The sequence below is a fragment of the Neoarius graeffei genome, chromosome 28, assembly GCF_027579695.1.
Source record: "Neoarius graeffei isolate fNeoGra1 chromosome 28, fNeoGra1.pri, whole genome shotgun sequence".
NCBI lineage: Eukaryota > Metazoa > Chordata > Actinopteri > Siluriformes > Ariidae > Neoarius > Neoarius graeffei.
The window spans coordinates 18928525-18941284 of NC_083596.1; the positions used below are offsets into that span (position 1 = coordinate 18928525).

The window sequence follows — 12760 nt, forward strand, 5'->3', positions numbered from 1 at the left end:
TGTGCATGATTGTGTGAGTATGGCAGTTTGTTTGTGAGTATGACATTCTGTGTGTGAGTATGACTGTGTGTATGATTGTGTGAGTATGACGGTCTGTGTGTGAGTATGACCGTGAGCATGATTGTGTGAGCATGACAGTCTGTGTGAGAGTATGACTGTGTGAGAGTATGACTGTGTGTATGATTGTGTGAGTATGGCAGTCCGTGTGTGAGTATGGCTCTGTGTATGATCGTGTGAGCGTGACGGCCTGTGTGAGAGTATGACTGTGTGAGAGTATGACTGTGTGTATGATTGTGTGAGTATGGCAGTCCGTGTGTGAGTATGACTGTGTGTATGATTGTGTGAGTATGACGGTCTGTGTGTGAGTATGACTGTGTGTATGATTGTGTGAGTATGATGGCCTGTGTGTGAGTAAGATTGTGTGAGTATGGCAGTCTGTGTGTGAGTATGACTGTCTGTGTGAGAGTATGACTGTGTGTATGATTGTGTGTGAGAGTATGATGGTCTGTGTGAATGTATGACCTGACAATGTGTGTGAGAGTATGATTGTGTGAGAATATGATACGACAAAGTGTGTGAGAGTATGATTGTGTGAGAATATGATACGACGATGTGTGTGAGAGTATGATTGTGTGAGAATATGATACGGCAATGTGTGTGAGAGTATGATTGTGTGAGAATATGATATGACAATGTGTGTGAGAGTTTGACGGTCTGTGTGAAAGTATGATATGACAATGTGTGTGAGTATGACAGTGTGTGTGAATCTATGATATGATAATATGTGTGAGAGTATGATGGGCTGCGTTAGAATATGCTAGTGTGTGACTATGACATTCTGTGTGAGAGTATGACACGACAATGTGCGTGAGAGTATGACGGTCTGTCTGAGTATGATAGTGTGTCAGAGTATGACAGTCTGTGAGTGTATGATATGACAATGTGTGTGAGAGTATGGTGGTCTGTGTGAGAGTATGAAAGAATTCAAGACTGAATTATGGTCTAAAGTGGTTCGCATGTAATAGATCCATCATCTATAATCATCTTACCAGAATTCAATGTAAAAATTATTCAATCTTCTTTCGTTCTTTAGCGCATTGCTTTATGGAAGTAAAGTACGTGTAATCTTACTATGTTTATATACTAACTCATAAAAGGTTAGGCTTTCAGCTGTATATGATTTTACACACACACACAGTTTACCTTTTGTTACGCATACTTCATTTATACGTAGCCGGCTATTTATGAAAATGGGTATCTTCTCCTCCCCGTACTAGAAAATAATTCCGTTTTCACAATGCTCAAAAACAGCCAAAACAATGCTCAAAAACATGTCAAACAAATAGAAAGCCAACCAGAGATCTGAAAGCCAAGGAGGAGGGACCGTCAGATCACAATGCTAAAACTCCGTTTTCCCCATAACACGGAGAAAACTCCGTTTTCCACTATTTACACGCAGGCATGAAAACGGAGTTTTCGCAAATCTCCACTTTGCCCGGAGTTTTCAAAAGCAGCCGTTTTCAGTGACTGAAACCTCCGTTTACGTGTAAATGATGGGTGCAACCGCATAAATAAATATCCGTTTTTATAGATACCCGGCTACGTGTAAACGGGGTCTAAAACTTTGAGTCAAGATGCTAGTAAGAAAGTCACTGATAGTAAAATCTTGATAAAGACACTGTGTTCAGATGCAATTATGAAATGAATTTATCGCTTTAAATAACAAATAATTACAATTATATGAAAATGCAATAGATAAATACAATATTACTGAGCAATTTGAGAACAAAGGCAGTAGTCCATTTCAGTCTTTCAACATGAGTGTATCATTCAGGCTAACATTAAAAGAAAAATACTTGGCATATACAATCAAATATGTCTGAAGAGTAGTTGCTCCAATGTCAATACTGAGGATTTAATAATAATAATAATAATAATAATAATAATAATAATATAGGGTCTTTCTCCCATCTCACATCCTAGGCCACTTTACTACAAGAAATAGGAAACAAACAAAAACACAAAATAATGATTTAAAAAAAGTCTTTAGAATTCTGATCAGCGGCCCTAAACCTATCTAACCTTACAGAGGTGGAATGCTTTTTTTTTTTCTTTTCATCTGACTCATAACAAACCAAAACAAGGAAAATGGTATTGTGTGTCATGCAACTATTCTTGTAAAGATGACGCTAAGATAGTTACACTGTTAGTTCCAGAAGGAAATCAAGAATGTTAAGCTCAGAAGTCTGAGACTATTACAAAATATACTACTTGAGGTTTACATGAGGTGCCAAAAAATATTAATATTAATTATCACAATGCAACAGATTTCAGCTTTATGACTGTTAAATTAGTGTGTTATGGTAGGACATACCTCACTTTCTTTCATATTTATAAATCTTTATCAAAAATGCTGATTATCAGGAAAAATAAAAGACGTCTCAGTGTACTACCTGAACTTCCTGAGCATCACTGACATTTCAACTCTGTGTTAAGTCTACTACATTTCTATTGAGTGTTAAGGCAAAATGGATACACTTGTACATTTTCCCTGAAACATGGAAAAAAAAAAAAACCAACATTATAATAAAAGCATGAATGAAATTGCATGACTTGATTTTTGGTTTATATTATACAATAATAAGGTTATTAATGGATGATCCTCAGTTCAGGGTGGGGGGAAAAACGAAACAAAATACAAAAAAACAAAAAAAAAAACAACCCAAACAAACACAAAGAGGAATACGTAATGAAGATCATTGCATATTGCTAAACTGTCCTTATGATACTGACAATTTCTCCAGATTGTTGGTACACATTTAAAATTTTTAAATGACAGGATACACTTCTAAGAACATGCCTTAAACTGCCACCTTCAGCCATTCAGTGGTACACGTTTTCAGAAACGACGGGAAGAACAGATTTCACAGAAACGCCATCCCAAAAAAAAAAAACCCCGATCCCTCGTTTCACAAGTGTAATGAAGCTTCAATTGCAGCAGCTAGTGGAAGTAACATTAACTTGTGTGTGCCCATTTCGTCAAACCGAGAAATGAGGAAACCGGTATGATACTGTTTCTCAACTGAGTCATAACAAACCTGAAACTAAGTGAAAATCACTTTTGTCTCTAATGGGCGGAAAATGTGTCATGCTTCTCAGAAAATCATGAGTCGGGAACATTATGCAACAAAGGGGGAGGGGAAAAAAGAAAACAAAGAAAAATTACCGCAATAAATATTGCACCTTCCTATGCAAACATCCCGAATTTGTCGTTATATTTCTTCCTGTTGTTTAATATTTTTTGTTTTCAGTTCGTGGAAGCCTCTGATGCCACTGGTCATCATTTAGACATCATCACAGAAGAATTTCAGTTTTGTGACTTAAGTAGCAAGAATAAAAATAGCTGACAAACATAGAGCATGTATGAATTCATGGGAAGTTGATAGCTTCTTCCTGCTCAGGCTGATAAATCAGCATACCGAATAATGGAGATAAAGCTGGAAACTGGACGAACATCGTTATACTTTATCCTCTCCTTCGGTGTTGCCAATATGGAGAGGCTGTTTCCAGCCTTCATGGGCAGCAGGATGAAGGTTGAGAGGTGGGCGTCTTCTTCCTTCTCTCTGAGCTCCCGTGTGTCAAAGGCACCAGCGAATTCCTCCTGACTTTCATCATAGTTGAACTCCACATTCAACGTGAGGTCTACGCTAGTGCTTTTTTCATCCTTTTTGAGACTGTATGTCAGCTGTATGTAGATCAGATAAACACCTTGCTCCTTCACCTTTATCCGCATTTTACTTTCATCCAGGGTGAAATTCTTGGAACCCCACTTATTGTCCCAGGCCAGACGTTTGTCATCTAAAGGGTCCTCGAGCACTAGATGCCAAACAAAAGATTCACTTGTGAGGTAGATGTCACTAAATCATCATTATCACTTAGATATCACTTTATATGTTAGCAATATTACACGAGCAAGAGTGTGGTAATAATGAATATTGGCAGGGCTGTGATTTGGCTGTAGGTAATCACAGCCGTTCTGATATTCAGTATGACCTCACAATTGTGAGTGTGATATTGCTTTTATAAACAAGAAATTAATATCAAGCATGTGACATTTTGGACACAATATAGCTAAATGTTCTGTTTATTTTTTGCTCCGCTTGCAGAAATAGAAGCTACACTCATTTTTTAGCATGTCGGCTGGCTGGCTAGCTACAGTACCTTATATTGATTTGTACAACCCCAATTACAAAAAAGTTGGGACACTATGTAAAACAAATAAAAACAGAATGTGAAGATTTGCAAATCATGGAAACCCTATATTTCTTTGAAAATAGTACAAAGACAACATATAAATGTTGGAACTGAGAAATTTTATTGTTTTTTGAAAAATATATGCTCATTTTGAATTTGATGTCAGCAAAACATCTCAGAAAAGTCGGGATGGGGCAACAAAAGACTGAAAAAGTTGTGTAATGCAAAAAAAAAAAAAAAAACACCCTAATTTGGTTAATTGGCAACAGGTCAGTAACATGGTTGGGTATAAAAAGAGCATCCCAGAGAGGTGGGGTCTCTCAGAAGTAAAGATGGGGAGGGGTTCACCACTCTGTGAAAGACTGTGTGGGCAAACAGTGCAATAATTTAAGAATAACATTCCTCAATGTAAAATTGCAAAGAATTTGGGGATCACATCATCTATCGTATATATCATTAAAAGATTCAGAGACTCTGGAGAAATCTCTGTACGCAAGATACAAGGCTGAAAACTGACATTAGATGTCTGTGATCTTCAGGCCCTCAGGCGACACTGCATTAAAAGCGGACACGTGTCTGTAGTGGAAATCACTGTATGGGCTCAGGAACACTTCAGAAAACCATCGCCTGTGAAAACAGTTCATTACTGCATCCACAAATGCAAGTTAAAACCAGATATAAACAATATCCAGAAACACCGCCATCTTCTCTGGGCCCGAGCTCTTTTACGATGGACTGAGGCAAAGTGGAAAATTGTCCTGAGGTCTGATGAATCAAAAGTAGAAATTCTTTTTAGAAATCATGGACACCACATCCTCCAGGCTAAAGAGGAGAGGGACCATCCAGCTTGTTATCAGTGCACAGTTTAAAAGCCAGTATCTGTGATGGTATGAGGGTGCATTAATGCACATGACATGGGTAGCTTGTACATCTGAGAAGGCATCATTAATGCTGAATGATATATACATGTTTCAGAGCAATATGCTGCCATTCAGACAAAATCTTTTTCAGGGAAGGCCTTCCTTCTTTCAGCAAGACAATGCCAAACCGCTTTCTGCACATATTAAAACTGCATGGCTCCGTAGTAAAAGAGTCCAGGTGCTAAACTGACCTGCTTGCAGTCCAGACCTGTCTCCCATTTAAAACATTTGGTACATAATGAAGTGCAAAATATGACAAAGGAGACTCCAAACTGTTGAGCAACTGATATTGTATATCAGGCAAGAATGGGACAACATTTCTTTTTCAAACTACAGCAACTGGTCTCCTCAGTTCCCAAACGTTTACAGAGTGTTGTTAAAATTAGAGGTGATGCAACACAGTGGTAAACGTGCCCCTGTCCCAACTTTCTTTGAAATATGTTGCTGATATCAAATTCAAAATGAGCATATATTTTCCAAAAAACAATAAAAATTCAGTTTCAATATATGTTGATATGTTGTCTTTGTACTATTTTCAATAAATATAGGGTTTCCATGATTTACAAATAATTGCATTCTGTTTTTACTGACAGTTTACACAGTGTCCCAAATAATTTGGAATTGGGGTTGTACATTCCTGTTAAAGGTGCTTCCAATAAAATTGATCTTCCCTTTTATCTTCATCTGATGAGCGTTCATATTTTAAATCAAAAGTTACATTCCTGAAAAGTACAGTTTGTCATGTTTGCTGTGTTTTAGTGGCAAACACAGACAACCAGAGTGATACACACAGTGAAACGACCTAGTGTGGTTATCCGCTTGTTAAGTCTGACGTCAACAGTCATTTCTGGGGCCAAACACGCCTTCAGTGTTGCCAACATAGAGACTTTGTCGCTAGTTTTGGCAATTTTTTTAGACCCCTTTAGTGACTTTAATTAAAAAAAAAGAAAGCCAAGTGACGAAGTGGCTTTTTCAGCACACATTAATGACTGTCTTGATCTTGAAATGGCTCTCCAGCTCAGGTTCTCCAGAAAGCAGCCAAACAAATTAATGAAAAGAAACTAACTGTTGCATGATTATAAGTATGCCAACAAAGCCAATTTACACAGAATTAATGCTAAAAGCTTTAAAATATTATCTAAAAATTTTTAAACATCTGGCCATAAGGCACATCAAATGTATGATATAATATGAATATATAGCCCTTAATGTCATTTTAAATCTGGATATTAGTGTATCTTAGCATTATGTCCTGACAAACATTTAGCCAGATCAAGCAAAAGACTCATTTGTACAGCTTAAAAATGACCAGCTAGTCTGACAGAATCTCATTAATCCCTTACATACTTCACTATCATAACTACAGAGGTGCCAAATTGATCAGAAAATCCTCACAAAAACTTAAATTTACCACAAAAACCTGTTGGTGGAGACAAGGACTGTGTAATAACAGCATGAATGATAAAACCTGCAAGGGTTAAACTTATATTTAACTGCACAGATAATTGTACAGTAGCTATAATAATAAACAAGTATCAATGTACTGAAAAATATTTACTGATAGTGATCATATTTACTGATATTTATCAATTGGGTATCAGTAGAGCATCACGGTTGTTTGTTACACTTCTATTACTGACGTGAAAAGAAAATGCATTTTAGTAGCACACTGACTCAATGATCATGTAATGTCATCTTGTTTTCTATTGGTTTACAAAACCAGCACTCGCAACTTTACAGCTCAAAGTTCAAACTGATGAAGTCAGCACAAAATGAAAGTAATGACACATCAACACATGTGCATCTTTCACATCCCACATCCTTTCCCCTTCAGTGAACAGGCTTTTCCATTGGGCTAATTTTATTCACATAAGGCCTGACAACTTTTTGAGCTGAGAAAGAAGAAAATAATCGTTTTCAGGTGTCTCCAATATCAACATAACAAGTGGTTTAAAAAAAATCATAAAACGGTAGATAAACTGCAGATGCTGGCACCTCTGTAGCTACATATGTTTTTTATTAGTTTCATTATAGTTACTGAATAATTCACCATAGTTACTGAATAGTTCACTGTAGTTACTAAATAGTTCATGATAGTTATTGAAAAATTCAATATAATTACTGAATAAATCAATATAGTTACTGAACAGTTCACTATACTTACTGAATAGTTAACTAGTTTCTGAATAATTCACTACAGTTTCTGAATAGTTCATTATAGTTACTGAATAGTTCACTATAGTTACTGAATGATTCACTATATTTACTGAATAATTCACCATAGTTTCTGACTAGTTCACTATAGTTACTGAGTAATTCACTTTATTTACTGAATCATTCATTATAGTTACTGAATAATTCACTATATTTTATAAAATAGTTCACTATATAGTTTCTGAATAATTCACTATATTTACTGAATAGTTCACTGGATTGACTGAATAGTTCACTATAGTTATTGAATAATTCACTATAGTTACTGATTAATACACTATAGTTACTGAATAAGATGTTTTTAAGGTATTAAGAATAACTTATTAATAAGCTTGGACTTGAAAATCTTAAAAGGCCCTGTTAGCCATTTTTCATTTCAAATGTCAAGGAATAATTTTCAAAGTAACATGTTTTCTAATATTGAATGATGGAGTGATTGATAACTTATATGTATTAAGTTCTGAAAAGTATATTCCATAACTATTGGCATTAAATCATCTTAAAAACCTGTTTGAAGATAAATTACACCCCTTTCTCTGAAATGTTCACTCAAACCTCACCTTGAAAAAAACAATATGCTGGGGAACATGGAGCTCTGAACATATCTGCCACTGATGTACCTGTAGGGCAGGGGGGGAAAAAAAAATCTGATATGATGTGACGTACTTACAGGTTAATAGTAACAAACTTGCAAAGGAAACCCATGCGTCATGCCAAGCAGTGTGCTAGAAACAGCAAAGGAGAGTTACGGGAAACAGCTCTACAGCTCACCACAAGCTTGCACGACAAATAGGCAAAACACACACACACATCAACACATATTAGCAACACACCATAAACACATACAAACACCTGACTCCTGTCTAAGAAGAACCTCAGTCCTAGTTTCAGATGATCAGCAAGTGGAAAACATGTACCAATAATCTCAGTTACATACTAAGGAAAATGTTTCACTCGATAAGATCTTGAAAAGAAAAAAAACAACAAAAAAAACAGACCACCAACACACGACCCTAAGATAAAAAAGCAGCTTCCTGTGTATGAAGTCGAGCATCCTGCAATAAGATTCTAAATGTAAATGTCAGTGTGTCATAGGGGAGTAAAAGTGATTAAAATGACTATTTATAGACTGTTCTGTTTCAATGACTTATTACTGACTTGAAAGATATATTTATTTTTATATAAATATAGTAATGGAAGACTCGTACACTTACTGTAGCTATGGCTCGGGGACACAGCCAACCCAAACGGCATGTGATAAATAAATCCACCTCAATGCATATCTACAGCTGAGTTTTGTTTCCAGGTTATAAAATACCTCTATTTCTTTCTATTTTGATGGTTTACCTACGAAACTAATAATCATGAAGGAGACAAACAAACAAACAAACAAACAAACAAACCCTCCTCTCAACAGCTGTTCAGTTTGTCCTGTTAAGCCATGTGTAAGGCATGAAAAGTTAAACACATTGCAGTATTCAAACTGTTGAAGTATTGACCTCAGATAGCTGGACGGTGATATAAAATATGTGTTCATCTCATTCAAAATAAGGGTATGCAAAGCCTTACACTCAACTTGCATATAGCCAGGGGCGTGGCCGTATGTATGACACAGGGTGGCAGTCAACCCTTAAAGCCCATTAAGGAAGCTTTAAGTCCCTGAAAGGGTTCTGGGAACTCTTTGTTGTTGACTTGTACGGTATATAGAACCTTTAAGGGTTCCGTCAAAAAAAAACTTAAAGGAAAAATATATTTCTATGAGCATGAACGTATTATGATTATGATTATTAAATAATGTTTCTTCTGGGTTGTTTATTGGTTCTAGCATTTTACTCAACCATTTTGAATTAACAACTCCTCTATTTTTATAGTTACATATTACATAAAGCCTGTTGGAGTTGCTCCGAGGGATAATCCGGTTGAGTAATCAAGCTTAGTCTGTCCAGCTCCCAGTTCTAAAAGTATCATGTGAACCGGTCAAATTATTGCCAGCTGGTACATTATTTTCCAATTCCTGTTTTACTTATTATGACGAACAGGTTTGGTATTTTCGAAGCAAGCTGTTATTTGGCGTTATTTTTCTTATGAACATCTAGTCTGTGAGGGAGCAGCCAGTAATAATAATTTAAAAAAAAGGTTTTCTTCTGGAAACAAAACTGGATTTTTCAGCACAGAACAAACAAACAAACAAACAAACAAACATAATAGTGCATTTTTTTGTTCTTCTGTTTGTTTGTTGTGTAGGGATTAGAGATAATAAAAGTGCACAGCTGAGGAGATATAAATAAATCAGGAGGAGGAAACCTACCGTTAAGGATTTGTACAAAGAGTTTAGGCTCCTAAAGAAAGAAAGAAAGAAAGAAAGAGAGAGAGAAAGAAAGAAAGAAAAAGACAAGCAGTAAATTAAACATGGTAAATTTTCAGAATGCAGAAGCTATTTGGAGCTGAATCGTCAAAAGAATTAGATTATTTATGATGTTGCTTGGCAGAGTGTACTCACAAAAACAAAAAATGAAGAAGAAATAAAATTGGACAGGGCGCAAAAACGGGCGGAGACGCACATGGATGTGCGCATGGTTACGCGCCGGAGCGCATAACAAACACGCCCCCATGCTACTCAAACACTTTAGAGCTTTCCTAATGTACAGCCGAAATTACATTTACACGTCGGCAATGTTTAACAAAGTGAAAAAGTTTGACCAAGAGACTCCTTTTGGAAGTGAAATCGATCACTTGAGCCCAGATCATGGATCAGAGGTTTCAGATAATTATGAGAACATCCAGCGTGACACTGAAATCCAAGAAGCACAGAATAAGCACACTTACCTTTGACACGAGGAGCCAGGTGATACACGAGGTCGTGATAGCCACCATGATCATCGCGGACAAGCAGGGAACGTGCGCTCTGGCCGTGTGCGCCATCCTCTCTCCCCTCCGCAGCCGCAACACAGACTGGAAGCACAACGTGCATCTACATCTGATCAAATACAAGATTCAGGGGATCTCCCACGCATCCAAGCGGCCTTTCACTCCCTTCCACTCTCCCTCTCTGTGGCTGAGACTTCAGCTGTGTGGGGGTGGCAGCGATGACACACCGAGCGCACACCACCACACAGGCGCCTCCACTCATACTAGGAAAAGAGTTTGAGATCTGAGGTTTCAAGGTGACAGCGTGAGCTCTGTGCATCCCGCAAAACAAATGCTGGTGAAACTGCATGGTCTAAACACTGCACAAATTAAAGAGCTCAGTATACGCGTAAAGCAGTGGCTGATGTAGAAACATTGAGCAGGAGTTCTCAGACCTTCTGCCTAAATAAATCACAGCACAGTTATCTTATGACAACATTCATTCATTCATTCATTCATTCATTCATTCATTTTCAGTAACACCCAGTTCATCCAGGGAAAATGTAGAATTACCAATCTATCCACACAGGAAATTTGCCTGAGTAAAATTGACTCAAATTGAAGAAAATTTTACTCTACACCAGGTAACATTTGGCCAAAGAGTAACCCAGTCAGGTCTCCTCAACTCAGCCTTCATATCTTACTCTTTGTGGTGGTATTTGGCTCTATTCAGTGTCTTGAAATTCATTCTTGTACTATTTTACTCAGTTCAGAGCTATTACTTTGTCATTTTGCTCCCACTCCAACTCCAAATTTTACTCTCTAAACTCAAAATAGAGCAAAATTAATTATTTTCGAGGAAAAGCCATGGCTAAATGGTTACAGAAGTACACTACCATTCAAAAGTTTGGGGTCACTTTGAAATGTCCTTATTTTTGAAAGAAAAGCACTGTTCTTTTCAATGAAGATCACGTTAAACTAATCAGAAATCCACTCTATACATTGCTAATGTGGTAAATGACTATTCTAGCTGCGAATGTCTGGTTTTTGGTGCAATATCTCCATAGGTGTATAGAGGCCCATTTCCAGCAACTCTCACTCCAGTGTTCTAATGGTACAATGTGTTTGCTCATTGCCTCAGAAGGCTAATGGATGATTAGAAAACCCTTGTACAATCATGTTAGCACAGCTGAAAACAGTTTAGCTCTTTAGAGAAGCTATAAAACTGACCTTCCTTTGAGCAGATTGAGTTTCTGGAGCATCACATTTGTGGGGTCGATTAAATGCTCAAAATGGCCAGAAAAATGTCTCGACTATATTTTCTATTCATTTTACAACTTATGGTGGGAAATAAAAGTGTGACTTTTCATGGAAAACACAAAATTGTCTGAGTGACCCCAAACTTTTGAACGGTAGTGTAGCTTTGGGACCCGAAGGTTGCTGGTTTGATTCTCTAGAGGAGCAGGAATGGCTGAAGTGCCCTTGAGCAAGGCACCTACTCCCCAGGCTGCTCTGGTTATATTGTACGTTGCTGTGGATAAGAGTGTCTGCTAAATGCCATTAATGTAATGCAACTCTGGAAAAAAAATTTCTCCATATTTCTGGAAGATGGAGGAAAATCAAAGAACCCAGAGTCAAACAGCACACAGACAAAAACTTGGAACCCAGCAGCTATGAGACAGCAATGCAACCCAAAGCACTGCGGTCCTATTGAAGAATTTGCAAATATGCACGCCTACCATTAGTCATTTAATTAGTGAAAATATTAAAGCTTGTTCGAGAACTTTCCAACCACAGACTCTTAGCAGTTAAATAAACCACAGAGTCTTAGCAGTTAAATAAACATTTGGCCTCATACTGGCGGCACTTTTTCTTGTTTCATTTCTTTAAAATTGCAGATGGAATCATTTTAACACAATTAATTCCTGTTATTTATTTAGCATTAGATGAATTTAACATCTCATCTCATTATCTCTAGCCGCTTTATCCTTCTACAGGGTCGCAGGCAAGCTGGAGCCTATCCCAGCTGACTACGGGCAAAAGGCGGGGTACACCCTGGACAAGTCGCCAGGTCATCACAGGGCTGACACATAGACACAGACAACCATTCACACTCACATTCACACCTACGGTCAATTTAGAGTCACCAGTTAACCTAACCTGCATGTCTTTGGACTGTGGGGGAAACCGGAGCACCCGGAGGAAACCCACGCGGACACGGGGAGAACATGCAAACTCCACACAGAAAGGCCCTCGCCGGCCCCGGGGCTCGAACCCAGGACCTTCTTGCTGTGAGGCGACAGCGCTAACCACTACACCACCGTGCCGCCCTGAATTTAACATGTAGAACTTATTTATGTAGGGGACAGCAGGGAGACTTGGGACAAGTTTTCAGCTTTTGTAGATTGTGTAGCATGCTTTGAAGGTAGCATCACATTCATATTGCATTAGAGAGTATTTACTGTACCCTCTTACCACAAACATGAGTTTCTCAGCTTGTCACATATACTGGTCTTCAGGCTTCA

General features: G+C 37.7%; 1 protein-coding gene across 1 annotated transcript; it reads right to left on the bottom strand.

The window, feature by feature from the left end:
* Positions 1-1756: 1756 nt before the first annotated feature.
* Positions 1757-10503, bottom strand: si:dkey-220k22.3 (uncharacterized protein LOC796870 homolog). The gene is made up of 4 exons (XM_060913295.1): positions 10215-10503; positions 9697-9727; positions 7949-8008; positions 1757-3876 (listed from the first exon to the last, which is right to left on the bottom strand). The coding sequence occupies exons 1-4, from the start codon at positions 10308-10310 to the stop codon at positions 3458-3460; spliced, it is 606 nt and encodes a 201-aa protein (XP_060769278.1). The 5' UTR covers positions 10311-10503; the 3' UTR covers positions 1757-3457.
* Positions 10504-12760: the final 2257 nt, after the last annotated feature.

Excerpts from the sequence above, each read along its gene's own strand:
- si:dkey-220k22.3 (XM_060913295.1), bottom strand. The coding sequence starts at position 10,310 with ATGGCGCACACGGCCAGAGCGCACGTTCCCTGCTTGTCCGCGATGATC. Across the intron at positions 8,009-9,696 it reads CTTTGTACAAATCCTTAACG|GTACATCAGTGGCAGATATG; the intron begins GTAGGTTTCCTC and ends CCTGCCCTACAG. Across the intron at positions 3,877-7,948 it reads AGCATATTGTTTTTTTCAAG|TGCTCGAGGACCCTTTAGAT; the intron begins GTGAGGTTTGAG and ends TTTGGCATCTAG.